At 36.2% G+C, this 19,263-nt stretch overlaps 1 protein-coding gene across 1 annotated transcript in view; it reads right to left on the reverse strand.

Moving 5' to 3' along the window:
- LOC135216022 (kynureninase-like) overlaps nt 1-10,228 on the reverse strand; it is an 11,633-nt gene extending 1,405 nt beyond the window's left edge. Inside the window, exons 1-8 of the mRNA XM_064250958.1 lie at nt 10,104-10,228; nt 4,840-4,958; nt 3,112-3,267; nt 2,385-2,601; nt 1,728-1,838; nt 1,377-1,586; nt 1,023-1,235; nt 313-537 (exon numbers count right to left, since the gene is read on the reverse strand). Of these exons, the coding sequence (XP_064107028.1) occupies nt 313-537; nt 1,023-1,235; nt 1,377-1,586; nt 1,728-1,838; nt 2,385-2,601; nt 3,112-3,267; nt 4,840-4,958; nt 10,104-10,121 (1,269 nt within the window). The 5' untranslated portion in view covers nt 10,122-10,228. The remainder of the gene's footprint in view (nt 1-312; nt 538-1,022; nt 1,236-1,376; nt 1,587-1,727; nt 1,839-2,384; nt 2,602-3,111; nt 3,268-4,839; nt 4,959-10,103) is intronic.
- Between the last annotated feature and the right edge of the window lie 9,035 nt (nt 10,229-19,263).

Here is a 19,263-nt window from a genome sequence, read left to right on the forward strand (position 1 = left end):
TTTGTTTGAATTTTTTTACTACATCCTCGAAGGGCTGGTTTTAAATATGGTGTCCCGCTGAGCTTCCGCCATGTTTAGTATGAAGCCCTTGGTGATGAACGTAAAAACAATCAAAAGATGGTAAATTTCTCATTATCCCAGTAAATTTCTCACATGACCTCATCTGTACTGCCTTATTTACACCCTTTTCTACAGAGTTCAGTCAGAAAATTTCATCCATGAGCAATAGCTCCTTACTGAGCTCTTCCCTAAAATATTCTGTTACTGACGCTATTCCAGTTGACGTAAGAAGAATTCAGAACAAAAACTCACCACCACTCCTCGCTTCTGAATTTCTTTGTGAATCTGCTTAAGTGGGAAGGAGAATGTAAATGATAGCTGGCAACCGCGCTGTGTGGTGTCCTCAGGAGTAATGATGGTAGCTGTTGGCGCATCGAGTTGCCCAGAAGAAAATTGAGTTTTGACAAGGTGCTCCAGATAACCAGTTAAAAGGAATTGCTTTTTTAGGAGATTTTCCATTTCTGCCTCGTCAAAAATCTGAAATTGTAATTAGGAATTTTTTAAAACGAAAATGGTCAAGCTAGTATATATTACACATATAAATATACAAAATATTAAGTAAAATAGAAAAACAGTACGATGATAATAACAGGGATAGAATAATATAGCCTTAAACAACTAAAACAGACGATAGTCTTCAAATGGACTTTTAAGCTAATGGTAATTGTATAGGGCAAAAGACCTCAAGATAGAAAATGAAGTGTGTGTTTGGCATAAGGAGACTTGAGATAAAGATGAAGCGTGTGTTAGACTGCTTTGGTGTAAACGTTGTCCTGAAGAAAGACTGCAAGATTGTTTAGTATCCTGATGGACGGAAAGATACGAGAAAGTAGGGAGACAGTGGCCTTTAGATTTAGCTGCAAAATTGTATGCTAATAAAAATGGGCCCTGAATGGAATGTATAGTGGTTATTGCCCGTAGATGATAGGATATTGATAAGGTACAGTGGAGATTTGGCCTACCTCCAAACTGGCTTTGGCTAGGGACACGAGAATGGGAGGGGGATTGCACAGCTTGAAGGAATCGACGCCATCTGCCACATCACACTCATCACGCATTTCGAACCTCGTTTTTTCTTTGTTGCTCCACCATCCATGCAAGTGATCTGTGTTACGTTTGTTGTGCTTGCTGTTGACGTAGGCTCCTGCTAAGCTGCCTGGGCCGCAATTCATGTACTGTCAATCATACATAGTTGTTAGGGTCATATTATATACATACAAACATATACATGCCCATATACACAAGTACAATGCACAATCTTTATGTGCGTGTAATTCTTAACTGCTTATGCTTCAGGTACCTATTCTGACACTTACTTTATAAGTGCACCAACAGGCAAAGTCAACGTCCCAGTCGTCGAGTCGAAGCTCCACGTTACCAACGGCATGGGCCAAGTCCCAGCCCACAAAGCAGCCCTTTTCATGGGCGGCTTTAGTGATGAGGCCCATGTCGAATTTCTGTCCCGTGTAATACTGGACCCCGCTCATGCACACCACCGCTATCTTCTCGCCTTCTTGTTCCAGGAGCTGGAAGAAATCGTCGATGCAATTAAAAATTTGTACACAACAGTTCCTTGAATTTATGTAATTTGCAGTGGACAGTCTTTGGATAAAATAGACTGCTTAACTGTTGAGCGGCGGCTAAAACACAAGTAAAGTCATTCATACCTTCAGTATATCTTCGGTTCTGATCGTATGCTCATTCGGGCGTGGATGGATTTCAATCACAGCCTCGGCTGGATCAAAACCTCGAAGCTTAGCCTGGGATTTCATTGCGTACTGGAAAACGAAAGGAAATCGGTAAACATGACAAGCAGTGCATAGTTCATGTTGCACTCAATTGTTTATAAAACAAAGAACAATATTGACGACAGCCTTAATTCAGGAGAAAAGTATATGTTAATTTTTCCAGACCACTGAGCTGATTTAACAGCTCTCCTAGGGCTGGCCCGAAGGATTAGATATTTTTACGTTACGTGGCTAGGAACCAATTGGTCACCTAGCAACGGGACATACAGCTTATTGTGGGATCAGAACCACATATATCGAGAAATGAATTTCTATCACCAGAAATAAATTCCTCTGATTCCACGTTGGCCGGGCCGAGAATCGAACTTTGGACCACCGGATTGGTAGCCGAGAGCGAAAACAACTCGTCCAACGGAGAATGCACCATGTACAAGACTACAATTCGCGTACTGCGCTAGATGTTTTGAGAAAAAAATCAACTGATTGCTCAAGGAACAATGCTCCTGTATTCTAACAGCGACGAGAGACGAACTCTTGAACTTCGATATTATCCAGTGACTTACAAAAATGACTCACCCGATCGGAGGGGAACGCGTGGCCTTCCAGCAGAATCTTGTACCTGGCGTTCGTCGGTTGATAGAACGACAGCATGAGCAAATGAAGGTTGACAGTCAGGCCGTTCATGAGGGTGACGCTCGATGGCTTAGCGCCAACCAGGCGTCCCATCTCTTCCTTTCCGTACTGGTCACAGGTGGCAGCTGGAAGTGGCTCTACGAAGTGGGTTTCGACCCCCCTAGAAATATATATATTATGCGATGTCAAGTGATATTCTGACTTTTTTTCAAGACACTTTTTATTTAGAAAGCAAAGTATATTTTACAGATTCAAAAACTTTCTCTCTCTCTCTCTCTTCTCTCTCTCTCTCTCTCCTCTCTCTCTCTCTCTCTCCAGATATTTTGAAATAAATGTCATATTATTTTTTTCCACTTCTAAAACTTTGTTATGATTTTTCTTTTTAATATTTCAGATTCCGACCTTTATCAATTTGCCTATTACAGGGTTTTTATTTTTTTTACTCTCTCTCTCTCTCTCTCTCTCTCTCTCTCTCTCTCTCTCTCTCTCTCTCTCTCTTTCCACAGATATTTTAAAATAAATGTCATATGCTTTTTCCATTTCTAAACTTTAAAAATTTTTTCAAAATATTTGAGATTCCATCCTTTAGCAATTTCCATATTACAGGGTTTTCATGTTTCATTTTTTTTAAACTCTCTCTCTCTCTCTCTCTCTGCCAAAATATACTCACGTTTCAGCCCATTTGTCTAACTGCTGTTGCACATAAGTGTCAGCCGTGCGGGGTTTGAGTCCCAGGGAATTGCCGCACAGGTAGACGCATTCTTCGTTGGGATCCACGAGCTCCTTGTCGACGGTTGGAAGCGTTCCGTTCTTCGGGTAAGTGAATCTGTTGAGACACGATATGGAAAGGGAGATGAGATATTTGAATTTAATGGTATCAGGTATTTTTGTATAAAACCATTTCAACAAATTTTGTGTATATCTACAGGAGTCCTGGTTCATTAAGCATTGAATATATATATATATATATATATATATATATATATATATATATATATATATATATAATATAAATATATATAATAAATTATGAATAATTATTTACGTCACCGTGATTCATATCAATTGTTTGAGCTACAAATGTCCTTTAATATCTAATTCGCTCTACCTCGGAATTAACATTTTCATATATGTAAACCGAAGGGGAATTTTTTTAGCTGATAATATAATTTCGTCCTTACGTGGGTTCGAACCACAGTCAGCGGGCAGAGAAGAAATCAGGACTTCAGTGACTTTATCGATTCGGCTAACAAGTGAAAATATTAATTTCGAGGTAGAGCGAATTAGATGTTAAAGGACATTTGTAGCTCGAATGATATATATGTATATATATTCATACACTGTTGTTTGTGGAATTCTGTCACATACTCTGTCACATATTTCGTAGTCACAACCTTCATGCTAGAAATGTCGTTTTATTAAGAAATTCACTCAACCTCGGAATAACCAACTTCGGTTGACTGAATTTGATATTAACCGATGCTTGTGGAATATATATACAATATGTATATATATATATATATATATATATAACTATATATAATATATATATATATATATATATATATATATATATATATATATATGTACTATACATGTAAGTGTGTACCGAGCGCTTTCGTCCTTTAACCGGCCACGACTTCTTATTATTATTCCTAAGATTAACACTACTCATGGAAGAGGCCATTGGGCTTTACGGGCGGGAAGCGACTTAAAATTAAGCTTCTAAACGGTCTGCCATGTTTAGGGATCATGCTTTACAAGCGTACGCACACAAAGACATGTACATATATACTATATATATATATATATATATATATGTATATATCATATATATATATATATATATATATATATATATATATATGCTATTAGTTTTCATGTGGGCAACCACATGAATACTAATAGGCAGAAATTCATACTGACCTAATTAGGCATTAAGGGCACAATTAGCATAGAACCTAACTTAGGCATAGGCCACTAGTACTAATTAGCCGACTATGATAGGTTGCATCTAAAATAGCGAATAACCGCTTTGCGTCGGGGTGGGTTAACAGCCTCATTCCAAAATTCTTCCTGAGGACGGTACGAGGAATACCCTTTGGAGTCGGTGAGAAAATTTGTATATGTAAATATATGTAATTATTATAGCCGCAATGCCCTTCTAAGTTATCGAATTATTCACATTTTTTTTTAGATACGCTTGTCATTGGAAAGGTTGAGATCCTAATACAAGAAATTCGAAGTAATTCAGATGGCCGATAGCGGGAATCGAACCTGCATTCCAAATACTCAGAATGAGGTCACGTTGTCGACCTGACCAGTGTTTTTGAGTGTTTACATGTCTGTGCAGTCCAAGGTTTAGATACTCTGTAGACCAAGGTGCAGTCATACCAACCTTTCCCTGAAGTGTCGCAGTGGGTCCATTTTGTCCATAATCACGGCGAATTCAGGCGACAATATGTCAGCGTCATGTTGGTAGGCGATAGAGCTGAGGACCTTCAATGGGCTCACCCCCTGTGTGGAAAAATGAAATGATAATAATAATGGTAGTAAGCTTCAATGCTGTGATGCTGTTCATTTTTCCACCAAAGAAAGTTGTGGATTTCACTGGCGACTAAAACCGGAAGGCAAATTCATTTCCTTATTTCAGTAAGGAATATTTGTATACCGATAAAACTATTCGTCGGAAGAATCTTTTTCCCAGTTGCGTGAGTTCCATGTATAGTAATTACTAATTTTGAAGAGGGCGAAGGGCTCCTTTCTGTAATGGACATTACTTAATCTGTATCTAGAGTTATTCGAAACTTGACTCTTCACCGTTATTGATATAAATGTTGTAAAACCGATTCCCCTGGAGAAATAAGTAGACGAACTGCTTGGCCTTTATTTAACACATGAATAACGAAGACTCGTTCGGGAATTTCTTATGGCTCGGAGAGACCCACAGAACCATACGACCTTCCACAGTAGGAAGGAAGAGGGTGAAAATAGGTTTCTCCTTTTTCTCCAGGTGGTGTGATTAGGGTTTCCTGTTCTGGAAGGATTTCGGGCACCCAGGAATTCTTGGATAGACACAGGGCCTTCCCCGGATCCCGGTATTTCCCTCCCAGGTGACACTCGTTCTCTGATGGTATCTAGCGCTAACGGATCTGGTACGTTTTATTACACTGAAGTAAAGTTTACTCAGTCTTTTACAAACTTGTGTAAGTAAAGGTACACTATGTGGTTAATGAATAACATTTAAAAAAAGATGATAAGAATTATGATCATCTCGTTGAGTAACCAAAGGAGATACAAATAATAAATTTCAACAAAAAATGTTTTATAATTAAAGTGGAGCCTATGGAAAATAATTAAATGGTTTATCCAGAATTAAAGGTTTTCGTAATATTATATTTTATATTTGTGTCGTATCCTGTTTTAATAGAAGAATTTATTTACACATATGTGTATATATGCATATATATATATATATATATATATATATATATATATATATATATATATATATATATATATATGTACATATATATATATATATAAATATATATATATATATATATATATATATATAGTATAGTAAAGTTATATCTGTATGCATAGTATATATACATATATACACATACGTATACACATATATAAAAAGGAGGATCGTTAATCGTTTCTCAAACGTTTTCGTGTTTCACGCGATGTAACTCTGAAATAACGAGTAACAGTCGTCGTCCCGGGATTTGACCGATATTCCCGGGGAAACCACTTGACCACATTACGTCCGGGATTCCAGGGGAAGCTGGGAAAACGCCTTCCCAGTAACGAAGGCCTCTCTCTCTCTCTCTCTCTCTCTCTCGAAACTGAAGCAGTGAGTTACGCAACACACGAATGTATACGTTCTTTACTTATTTCGTTATTTTTCGTTTCACAACCTTTATTGTTTGTTTGTATGGTGATTTTACGCTGCATGGAACCAGTGGTTATTCAGCAACGGGACCAACGGCTTTACGTGACTTCCGAGCCACGTCGAGAGTGAACTGTCATCAAAAATACACATATCTCACTCCTCAATGGAATGCTCAAGAATCGAACTCGAGGCCAACAAGGTGGCACGCCAACACCATACCAACCATGCACTGTGGCGCTCACAACACTTAAAAACAGCATCGTAATCTTGTTGTTAAAGAGTACATAGACTGTGTAAAACCATTTCTTCCATAGGCTGTGCTTATTCTCAAACTAGGTATCCCGTCATCAGTGTTGCCTGTAAAAGCTATAAATGTCTTAATTTACTCGGATATAAAATGAAACAATGATACACACATGACAAGCTGCCTTCATCCCTGAATAAGGTGGAAATACCAACATGTTAGAGGATCCTGGACACTTGTTAACCTTTAGAGTACCTGCTCATCATTAGAAGTAATATAAATAGAAACATTAAATTCTGGGGCAGAATCCTGCCCTGATATATGTATTCAGTACAACAAGTAAATTTATGTGGTTTGTCTGATGTGGATGAAATCGGTAAGAGTTTGGGAAATCGTATCTCTGTGCATCGGAAAGCCGCACGTTTTCATAACAGAGTTTCATCTGCATAGAATGTTGGGGGAATGATCATAGCATTGAATTTAAGAACGGTAGGTTTTCATTACTGAAGGTTCTTTGCAGCGTCCCTTCGGCCCTTAGATGCAACCCATTTCATTTTTTTTTTTCTCAGTACCTCCGTTCATATTCTCCTCCTTCCATCTTACTTTCCTCCCTCTCTGCTTTGAGGTTTTCCTCCTCTTACTCCTTTAAAAACCTTACTCTCAATTTCCTTTTCAGCGCTTGACGACCTCATTGGTCCCAGCGCTTGGCCTTTATCCTAGATTTTATTTTCCATTCTGTTCCATTCCAACAGTAGGTTTGTTTATTATGAGAGCAACAATGCTATGAGACACTGGGAATTCGTTGATGTTGGTTAATTCCATACTTGATGTCAGTGGTATTAAACCCAGACCAAATCATCAGGGGATATTCCATCACATCGGAGGAAATGATGAAAATGAAACTGTAATGGATGTCTGTCGAAAGAAATTTTCTGAAACAATTCATAATTCCGATTTAACAATTCCTTCTGGCTGAGACAGTCCTTTAAATGGCGTATAAATTGCGCTGAAGCATTCCGTCGTTTTAGTCTTAATCAGTAAAAGGTCAATGGGAGTGCCCTAAAAGTATTGCAAATTTTCGCAGATACATCACCAAAACTTGCCTTATTAAGGGCCATTTTAACCGCGCATTTCTCACTGCACAATTTAGAACGTGATTGTTCATTAATAATAATAATAATAATAGTATTAGACACAACAATTTTCCTGTGGATTTGAATCCGTAAATTGAAAATGGAATAAATTTCTATTTTAGTCATCTTTCACTCACCTGAACATACCATTTACGACAAAGACTCAGCACTTTCGATGGTGGGGTTTGGGGGCCAGGATTTTTTTTTTTTTTTTCCGGTCGATGTTTTTTTCAACCTTCGGCGTTTTGTTCTTTTTCTTCCATTCGCTAATTGTGACGAAAACATTTTGGCACGCATTTTTTAAAGAATGGCCGCTGAGTACAAGTACGTTGATGTAAAACTAACTGACTAACTAACTACTATATATATATATATATATATATATATATATATATATATATATATATATATATATATATATATAATGCGTACATGGACGAAGGCCATGAAGAAAAACCTATATGGGTAATAGATTTATAATAACAAGTTTTTGTTGTTTAAATGTCATTTTTGCCTCATATCTTGCTGTCATCTTTGTCCAGAAGGTTGATTCCTTTAACTAAGTAAATATCACCTTGTACGTTGATTTTGTAAAATAGGAGAATTAAAAATGAATGTGATAATGCATGAATTAATACATGAATACACAACTATAAGAATAATATTCGAGTGTAAGAGTATATGAATACATATAAGTTTAGATGACATGCAACAATTTGTCGGTAAATGCAGCTGTAAAATAGATAAAATCTTAGACGATCATACTGGTAATTTAATTCATTTGAAGGAGGTCATTTTTTTCAGAGCACTGAACAGAAATAAAACAGGTTGAATAAAGTGATAATGAGAGATTCTACAATTGGGTTGACTTTAAATTTATCTTGCGCTGATATCACTACAAGTCATTTACTCTATTAAAACTTTAAGTATGATAACATGCACTTGCATAACGAGTATTTAGCGTTCATGCACTTATGCAATACATTTTTATACGTGTTTTACGTTTTGATTGGGCGTGGAATGACCAGACATGCAAAAAAAAAGTAAAAAATTATGCGGGTAAAATAGAGCAAAAAAAAAAAAAAAAAAAAAAATTACAAGTGCAAAAACCATGCATTTTCCGTCTGAAATGCGTTATTTATTACGTACAAGTTAAAAGCGTTCCTTCTCAATGTGGTCGTAACGGAACTTAGTTTTTAAAGAGTCTATTCTCGTAACGGCGTGAGAAAAAAGAAAACTTCCAAAAAAACGAAGGTCGTTTTGCTCTGACAGTCAAGTGGAGTGAAGCGAGTCAAAGGCGCTCTTGCCTACCGTGACTCCTGGGTTGCGTTCCTTAAATCGAAATGCAATTCCAAAAACGCTGTAATTAAACAGAAAAACACTCACGAATAAATACATATGCTAAGAAGAAAGGAAAGATTTTTGCCATACGAAGTATAACGTTCTTTTAGTAATTTTATGATAGAAAATATTTTATCAAATAAATTGACCGTCATTTGTCGAGGCTAACATAATTTCCTGTGAGTAAAACGACTCAGTGAAGGAAAAAGCCGAAGGTTATGGAACGCAACCAGAGCGTTTAAATGTTTCTCCTTTGTTCCGGAAACTTTTCTCGACTATAAAGTTAAAAAAAAAAACATAAAAAAGTAAATAAATAAATGAAAATAAAAATGATTTAAAAAGTATTTGACATTTACTGTTTTTTCTTTTTTTTGCGTGAAAGGTGGTTACACTAAATAGATATCATTAATGGTAAACGTTGCTCATTGTAGCAGGGAATTCTATAAAATCTTAGAAACATTACGTAAAAATAATGATAATGTAACAGTAAAAATATTATAGGTGAAAACATTATTATTATTAATATTGTTATTATGAACGGTGTTATCACTATTCTTTTTATTTCACTCGCAATTCTGAAACGAGTGACAAGAATTTAAAAAATGTGCAACCTCATCCCTCGGTTAATCAGGGAAAAATTAATTTGTCATTATAAAATCAAAATTATCTTCAATGAAAAAATAACTTTGACAACAGATTGATTTCTCCTAAGGTTTACGAAACTGGCGCTATTGTACACTAGAATTATATATATATATATATATATATATAATATATATATATATATATATATATATATATATATATATATATATATATATATATATATATATTTATATGTATATATATAGTATATATTATATATATATATATATATATATATAATATATATCTCATCAAAAATGAGTCTTCTTAAACGATACTCCCTCTCTTACCTTGATTTTACCGGAATGAATAAAATTAATTGCTTATCTTTCATACTATAAATCTCTTACGAGTGGAAATATCAAACAGTAAAAAAATGTGTAGGAAGCCGAAATTACCTCAGTAGTCGTCGCCATTATCTATTGTAGTGAAATAAATTTTAAAAAAACGATCCAGTCGCAGAAATGTTTCCTATGGAGAACGTGTCCAGTGGACGAGAGCTGGATATTTTTGCAACTGACGCGGTCACAGCGGACCCCACCTGTATTTATACACGTGGGGGATGTCGGCTGGTGAATTTTACATCTTGCCCTAGATGCTGGAAACCATCCTTACCCCACGAATCCCACTTTGGATGAATTTTCGTCTTACGTAAATAGGCGATGTCATTGTTCTATAGTGACTGAATATTACACATAGGCTTTCTTTCTACTGTCCTTGGAATAATTGGGTGAATTATTTAGACATTTTATTTGTGGTCATAGTAAAACTTGACTAAGCTTACTCAACGCTTATTCATTAGCTCTCTGTCTATCTCTCTGCACGCATACGTATATATATATAATTGTTACCATATATATATATAAGTATATATATATTAATATTATTATTATATACCATATAAGTACATATTTATATACGTATAATTATATATATAATAACACACATATACATATGTATGTATATATATAACGATGAGATATATATATGATATATATATATATATATATATATATATATATATATATATATAATTTTAAGAATAAGAATAGAATGCTCAAGAGAGAGAGAGAGAGAGATAGAGAGAGAGAGAGAGAGAGAGAGAGAGAGATGCTTTTGTGTATGTTTATAAATTTACTGTAAATGAATAAATTTTACTATAAGTTTTCTAGACTTGGGTAACATTTTACCTTAGGCATAGTCAGTATATCCCAGACCCTCCCTCCACCGCCCCCCCCCCCCCCCCCCGTCCCCAAACAAGTTACGTATCTTTCTACTATAGAGGAACAAGACTATCTCTCATAGCGCTTACCTAACGCAGACTCTCTCTCTCTCTCTCTCTCTCTCTCTCTCACTAGTCTTTTATATCGCAAGTAGACGAATCTCTTTCTTTCCGTATTATCAATTTCCACGTTTAAAGTGGTACAAAGTTAAGCGATATAACTGTTTCTGCCTCTATGGTTTATATATGGAAATAAAAGAAAAAATATCATAACTCATCTCTGCCTTTCTCTTTCTAAGCAGAAACTCAGTTTAACGCAGCCACCCGATGATACTAATACTAATAAAATGCGCGAACGGTAAGCTCATCTGTCTCTCGGAAGATTCTTAAGGCCCCCATAAACGATACTACCGGCGGATCAGGTTCCGTTCTGACTCCGGTATCCGCAATCCAAACTTCGGATTCACTTCAGTTCGCCGAAACCTAGTAGAGTGAGGACACGGCCGCTCCGCTCAGTCTGACGCTGTAGACTTCGCTCTTCCAGCAGAACTTGGGAAACCCCAACGAAAAAGAACCAGACTTAAACGAAGGTTGAAGGAGAGAAACGAATACCTCTCTCACGATTGTTTATTTATTTATTGAAACTTTACACCAGTGGCTGGTTTAATTACCCGAGAATGGACAAGCAGTCCGACATGGAATAATTGTATATGGTCTCCCTATTATAGAAATAAAAAAAAAAAAACTACACATATGAGACAACCAAGAGGTTGCTGGAAACACTTCGCTTCCGCACCACGAGTTGTTCCTTGGGGGATATAATCCCAGAGACATATAAAGTAATTATTCAAGTTAGGCAATATGAGTTTACAAAGGTGAAAAGTAACTATGTTGCATACACAGTATCTCGCATAATCTAGTGTTATATAGCTAAGTTAAATATAAGCAGGTCTATGATGTGTTGAAGCAGACTAGAACCTTAAACCGACGGTTCTGTAGCCGAACAAGAGTACAATTTCCAACTCTTTTGAAGACAAACTTTTTTATTTATATAAGGAAAATTTGAATATTACAGAAATTGTCATCATAAACTTATTTTATGTACGGAAAATAATGTTTTTAAACAATAGTACTAATAGATTCACACGTACACACATGTGTATATGTGCATGTGTGTGTGTGTAGTTTAGTACTTGTGTTTAAATTACATTGTTGTTTTCCGTACACAAAATAAAAGTGTAAGATACTTTCAATAATTTGCAATTTTCTTTGTATCAATAAACAAGGCGGGATCCTTCTTCCTGCTTACTCGGGACGCGTGCAAGATTTTCCCCTAATGCATAATTTGTAAACATAATATTCTTAACTTTTAATGTAGATTAAAATGGGCTAAAATCTACCGTTAAATAGAGCCTTGTTCCACTAACGAAAATTAAAATAAACACACTATATTTTTTTAGAAATAATTTTTCTGTACTATTTAATGTGCACATCATTAATATGTTACATTTTCATTCTAATAGATAAATAAAAAATATCCTATCCTAAGATTCCTGTATCTTTAACTCGATGAGATACACCTTTTTCATACCTTTTTAGGCTCTTCCATAGACCTTTCCTAAACCCCCAATCTTTCTTAGACCTTTCCTACCCCCTAACAATAACAACAACAACAAGAGCAACGAAGTAGTTTGTAGCCTTACTCCCCGAGTAAGCAAAAATTTAGTTTACAAAAGAGTTGAAAATTGTAATCTTACTTGGCTACAGAACAGTAGGTTTAAGGGCATATTCTGCTGTAACGTACTATATACCACTAGACTGTGCAAGATGATACACACACACACACACACACACACATATATATATATATATATATATATATTATATATATATATATATATATATATATATATATATATATATAGATATATATATAGATATATATATACATATACATATATATATATATATATATATATATATATATATATATATATATATATATATATATAAAACCTTCTGTAATTTTCCAACTAATTCATCAAAAGCCTAATTTGGCTTTCCAGCGACGTTCAATAAACTCCTCCCAGAACTTATCTGCCGACGTAGCTGCATTGCTTCCCTTTCAACGTCTGTTTGAAACTGAAGTCAATCTAGAGATCTAACTATAGACGTGGAGGCTTCGGGCCACCTGAACTAAAACGGAAGCCACGAACATTGCAACGGCAGGGTGAGAGATGGTCGGAGAAATCGGAGAAATCCGCCTACTTTTGGTCGGTGAGGACCACCTTAGGCAGCGAGGTCTACTTCCGGTTCAGATGACCTGATCCGGCGATCGCATCGTCTAAAGGGCCCATAAGGAAGCATTATGACGTAACGGCGTTGTGAAAGGTGGGTACACACGTGAGAGCCGAACCTTGTATGTGTAACCGAGTTACGCATATACGGTTACAAGGTGTCAAAATGTAGAGGACGAACCGTAACCACGTTAAGCACGTAACTTCATTTCAATCCACTGCGATCACCAGTCTGTCTCTGTCCGGGTTGTTTACCGACGATGGCCACCATGCAAGTAGCAGCTGCCGCGTATATTTATATACATTATTTAACGAAGATGAAGCGAAATAAAAGAAGATGGTGGCAATCAAGGTTATATACTAGAAGGGTAGAATACAGTGGTCGGGAATTACTCGCTGACATGAGATTCCAAGAAGTTTCTGGCCACAGTAAAGTCTTTTCTTCGTAATAGCTAATAAATTGAAGGACCTCTTCGTCACTTCAATCAGCCATGGTAGACATATACGTACTGACTGACCAAAACAAGGGACTCTACTATGGACGGTCTTGTTCATAGTCGGCGTTAACAAGTTCAGCAACCTCTGTTGTTACGCGTGTAATACAGGTCCCGTCCACACATGGCGTAACGTTCAAAGAAACCTCCCTTTGATTCGGAGCCCAAAAACCGACAATTGGCGGGACGGAGGGCGAACCGAGCCTCGAACCTCGCGGGTTCGGGGTTCGGGTTCGAGGAACCGTCCACACTTGCGTTTTTGTTACAAGAATCGGTTACAATACACGGTTCGGTTCGCACGTGTGGGGTAATTAATAAGGGGAAGGGGATAATGACTCTCGTCGCGTGGATCTGCACCTTTGTTGCTGAGTGCGGATCTGTTTCCTTAAAGCGCCACGAGATATTCTTGCCACTTTTCATCCCTCTTGATTCGAAAGCAGAGAGGCGTCTGATTGCCCATCTAACAGGTTTCTCTATCCAAGTAAATGTTTGTAGAACGTGGGTGTGTTTAGAGCAGGTTTAAGCATAACCCTGAGCTGACTTATCAGGGCATCTGAGGATGTTTTACGTAACTATATTTCCCGTACTCATATGCGAATCTTCTGGCTGAATTACTGCCATAGTAACGTTAATGACAAAGAAGAGAGGAGCGTTTTTATTGATGATTATAAGAGCAACAACATTAAACATTTAAAGATAATACCAATGTTAGCAAATTAGATTTCGACGCTCTCGTTCAACCCAAAGTCACTACCTTGCAATAAATGAATTCTTAAAAAGCTGTCTAGACTCCTGGATCATAGTAACTATTTTTTTCGTTGACATAATAGTAAAAAGTGTCAGAGGATTATCAGAATAACAAAACCAGAAATTTTCCCATATATGCTGAATTATGACACTGATTATATATATATATATATATATATATATATATATATATATATATATATAATCGGTGTCATAATGCAACATGTATGGTTTTTTTTTTTTTTTTATAAAACTGTGTTAAGGAAATTACCTCCAAGCCCAATTTGCATCAAAGCCAGAGAAAGACGAAATATCGACTTTTAAATTATCTGTGGCCTTAAACATAAATAAGTCGAATCCCTTTAGTGGTCGTTGTAAGCGAGGTCTGGACAGAAGTGGCGACGAGAACTTTTACCCCTTCAGTTAAGCCGTTATCTTTAAAAAAAAGAAAGAAAAAAAAAACTGTGAAGCGTTATCGAAATCAGAAAAATGAGAAAAGATGACTGCTTATAAAGTGTAACGATTGCTTTCATCACCTCCACATGGTAATGATTACGGCAAGAGTGGCAACAGTAATAATAATAATAATAATGATATTAATAATAATAATAAGTTCCGAAACACCAACACAAACAAATCTAAGATAATTATAAGACCCTCGAGTCTCAAAGTATAAACGCTGAGGGATAAATAGCATTAATTGCAAAGAGAGAGTTTAATTTAAATCTTGAAGGTATAAGCAATGATGATAATAAGAAGAGTTTTTTAAATATTTGTTATATATAAGGCTACACATTCTTAGACTTTTGCGGTACCTAATCTCATTAATAATAATATCCATAGATTTACTTACAGTATTCATCTGTTTCAGTAACAATGAATGTTACGAATATCGTAGAACTACTGTAATCTGTAGATTAAGTAGATGCTATGGAATATGGCAGTTTTCAAATTACTACATGGGAAACGACTACATGTTTTATATGAACTTCTTTTCTATTTTTCTAGTTAAAAAAAAGTATTTGTATTTGTCATCCCGCTTCTTTCTTCATTCCACCACAAACTGTTCAAGCTTATGATTTTTAAGTCCTTGAGGGGGTTAGTGCCGTCAGTGCACCTCACGGGGTTCACTGTAGGCATTAGTAAAGGTTCTTTACAGCGTCCCTTCGGCTCTTAGCTCCAACCCCTTTCATTTCTTTTTACTGTACTTTCATTCGTATTATTTTATTTCCATCTTGCTATCTTCCGTCTCCTAACAATTGTTTCATAGTGCAAATGCAAGCTTTTCCTCCGTTACACCTTTCAAACCAACCTACTCTCAATTTCCTTTCCAGCACCGAATGACCTCAGAGGTCCCAGCGTTTGGCCTTTGGCTTAAACTCCGTATTCCATTCCGTTTCAAGAATATTTAAGGTTAAAATTTAAATTAATTAAATTTCCGTAGGGAACAGCGTATCAGGAAATGTTCTGGATTTTAAAACAACAGCTGATTGGCGTCGTAGTTGTCGCCTAGCGGAGGTCGTTGGCTCCAGTTCAGGGTCATTTTGGGTGACTGCTGTTCCGTACCTTGCAGCTAATGGCTGCGAATATTCTTGATTCTTTGAGCGTCTCGGCGTCGTACTTTCCACAAGTTGTTGGTATTTGATGCAGAACTGCAATTGCTGTCAAGGTTTGCATGCTATTAACATCACAAAGCAGCCTAAGGAGGCCGAGTTCTATTTCTAAATTATCGTAGACCTCGTCCAGTGAGTTAAATTTAAAAATGAGAATTGTGAGGGGAACGAGATAAATCAAAATGAAACGAGACGAAACGGAACGGAGGGAGAGTGAAAAAGATAAACATAAATCCAGCTTGGGCCGTAGAGGGCCTGAAAAAAGAACCTTCAGAGTTTGAAGGTCGTGGCGTCATCCAGAAAAAATAGTTTAAGAATAATTTACTGAAGTCTTCACTAACGTATTCTTAGGTTGCCAGTCAGTCTAAATGATAAAAAATATGGCTGGAGTAAGTTAAGTAGATCTATTTTTAAGCACTTTTAAGCGTTTGTTTTTATTCCTTGTAGAGTCCCACAAACTTTAAAGGAAGCTGGGATTCCCCTTGAATCAGATTGCGGGATATATATGTGACAGTAAAACCTGGGATACCCTTGGCAGTTAAAAGTACAAAAAATCTCCCTTTTAACAAAAGTTACGGTTTTATCTTATAATGCCAGTTCACTGTCATCAGAATTATTGATCTTCTTTACATGAAAGATCTTGGTTATCAACGGGAGAAATTATTTAGGGAGATTAGGTGCGTATGACAGACGAGAAAGATTTGGAATCTGCCAATCGTGACGTCAGTTACTAATGTCAAGTAACCAATCAGGAGTTGCCACGTGTCGTGTCATCAGTGGTTGATGTGATTACAGCGATATGATTGCTTAGTAAGAAACTGGATGGGACAGGGTAGGGACAGTAACCGCTAGGAGGGATGTGATGGCGATTTGCAAAGTGGAAGAAGTTTTTTTTTATGTAAAGTTAAAAAAGCTTATTTATTACTTTTATTTCAATTGCACTACAGTAGCATTTTGAAGGAAGCTCACAGGACTCTGTTTTTGTGATGAGAATGATTATTTCTGTATATTTATGAAAGGAGCATAAGTTCTCTGTTTTTCATCACTTTCAAGAAATATTTTTACAAGTGCTGCTTTCCCCTCACCCAAAAAATACTTCCGAGACTGAAAAAAAAAAAAACGAAAATGAGCGAGGTATCATGGCCATAATTGACTTTAACTTCCATGTGATCTTAAAAGCACCAGCAATTGTTAGTAATATCTCATTTCCTTGGTGGTGATATTTTCACCACATCATCTCTGATCTTGATTTTTAATGATCGTATCCAACGACCTTTGTGAAGGTTTGTAGTTTAGTCAGGCAGCCTTCAGTGCTTCTTCATACGAGGTAATTATAATTTGTTCATGTCATTTTTTATTTTCTACTGAAGGAGGAAGTGGTAGAAGAAATAGTTGCACTGTTTACAATATGAACAGAATCTTGATAACACTAAAGCAATAATAAAAAAAATTTCTTTTCACAGATTCTCTTAGAAAATGGTTAAAAGACTTGCGATCAGAACTGATGATTAAGAATAGGTAATCAGGGATTTATTTCTGTTGATTGTAGCCTTTATTTTCTTTTATTCATTTTAGATCACGGCAGAGTAGTATGCATAAAAACATTTTTTTTACGAACTCCTTTTTTAACAGTATTTTACAAATATGCATATCGACTGTGAGAGAGAGTGAGAGAGAATTGCTGCCACAGTCAGCTGTTTGTTCGCGTCATGTTAACTACAGTTGGAATTTGCATCTAAATGCTGTATTTTAATTTCTCCTCATGTATACGAGTATGTTTAATTTATCGAGCGATACATTATTTCAAAAGGCATTGTAATAGACTTGTAATGTAAATAGTTAAAAGACTGTAACAAAAAATGTGGTGTTCCGTGATCAAAATTCTCCATTTTCAGAATTTTACTTATTGCATGTTTTATGAAGAGAATTGCTGAGTCTTCTTCATTTTTTCGTTTGTTATTGTAAAAGTTTTTGTGCTACATGGAATGTGCCGCTTGAGAGTTACTAAACTTTTGTTCAACAAGGACTCCTCCCCCCCCCCCCTCTCTCTCTCTCTCTCTCTCTCTCTCTCTCTCTCTCTCTCTCTCGTAGTTAATAAAGAATTTATTGCAGTAAAAGAATTTATTAAAGTTAAGAATTTATTGCAGTTAAACAAGAATTTATTGTAGAGAAACAAGAATTTAGCGTAGTTAAACAAGAATTTCTTATAGTTAAACAAATAAACAAGAATTTATCATACGTACGGCAAAGCACTTATCGAAATTTGAAAGAATGTTCGCAGTTATATGGGGGTTTCCTGTCTTGGTGATTTTTCACCATCCACGAATAATCTGGGACTAATGAGGTCTTTTTCACCCTGACCCCGGGGCTTTCCCTATGAACTCCATTACTAAAGTAGCAGTAGATTATTTGACAGGTAGCTGATTCGATACGTAAGCAGTGGCAGATTTAAGGGGTGGGGGGGAGGGGGGACCTGGTCACCGGCGGCCCCCGCCCCCCTTTGATATGAGTAATAGGGCACTACTTTCTTTTAATAAATTATTATTAGTAGCAAAAAATTTGCTTAGTTAATAATTATTTCAGCAATTGTACAACAACAAAAATAATAACTATATATGTGCATGCATATATAAATATTTGTATATATGTATCGTATGTGTGTACGAAACACACACTCACACACGGTTATAGCGCCTCAGTGGCGTGATCGGTATGGTCGTGACCTGCCAACTCGGTGGCCGTGAGTTCGATTATCGGCATTCCATTGAGGGGTTAGAAATGTGTATTTCTGGTGATAGAAGTTCACTCTCGACGTGGTTCGGAAGTCACATAAAGCCGTTGGCCCCGTTGCTGAATAACCACTGGTTTCATGCAAACACACACACACGGTTATATTGCAATGAAGCAAATTTCCCTTCATGAACGTTGAAGCTGCAGTCAATTAAATACCGGTACGTGATACGATTACAGACATTGGGTTTGGCCTTCAGGTAGAGAGTAACATGACTACATGAAAAAAATGTGATAAGAGCTAAAGGTAAACTTAAGAATCATTTTGGCAAAGGTCAAGATAAAAGATACAAAGTTGATATTCATTTATTAATACTTTTAGAAATTTTCCAGTTCTTTTGATTTATATGATTCATTGTTCGTTTTTCTTTATGATAATAGTTATTATTATTGCT

Source organism: Macrobrachium nipponense, chromosome 6, assembly GCF_015104395.2.
Source record: "Macrobrachium nipponense isolate FS-2020 chromosome 6, ASM1510439v2, whole genome shotgun sequence".
Lineage (NCBI taxonomy): Eukaryota > Metazoa > Arthropoda > Malacostraca > Decapoda > Palaemonidae > Macrobrachium > Macrobrachium nipponense.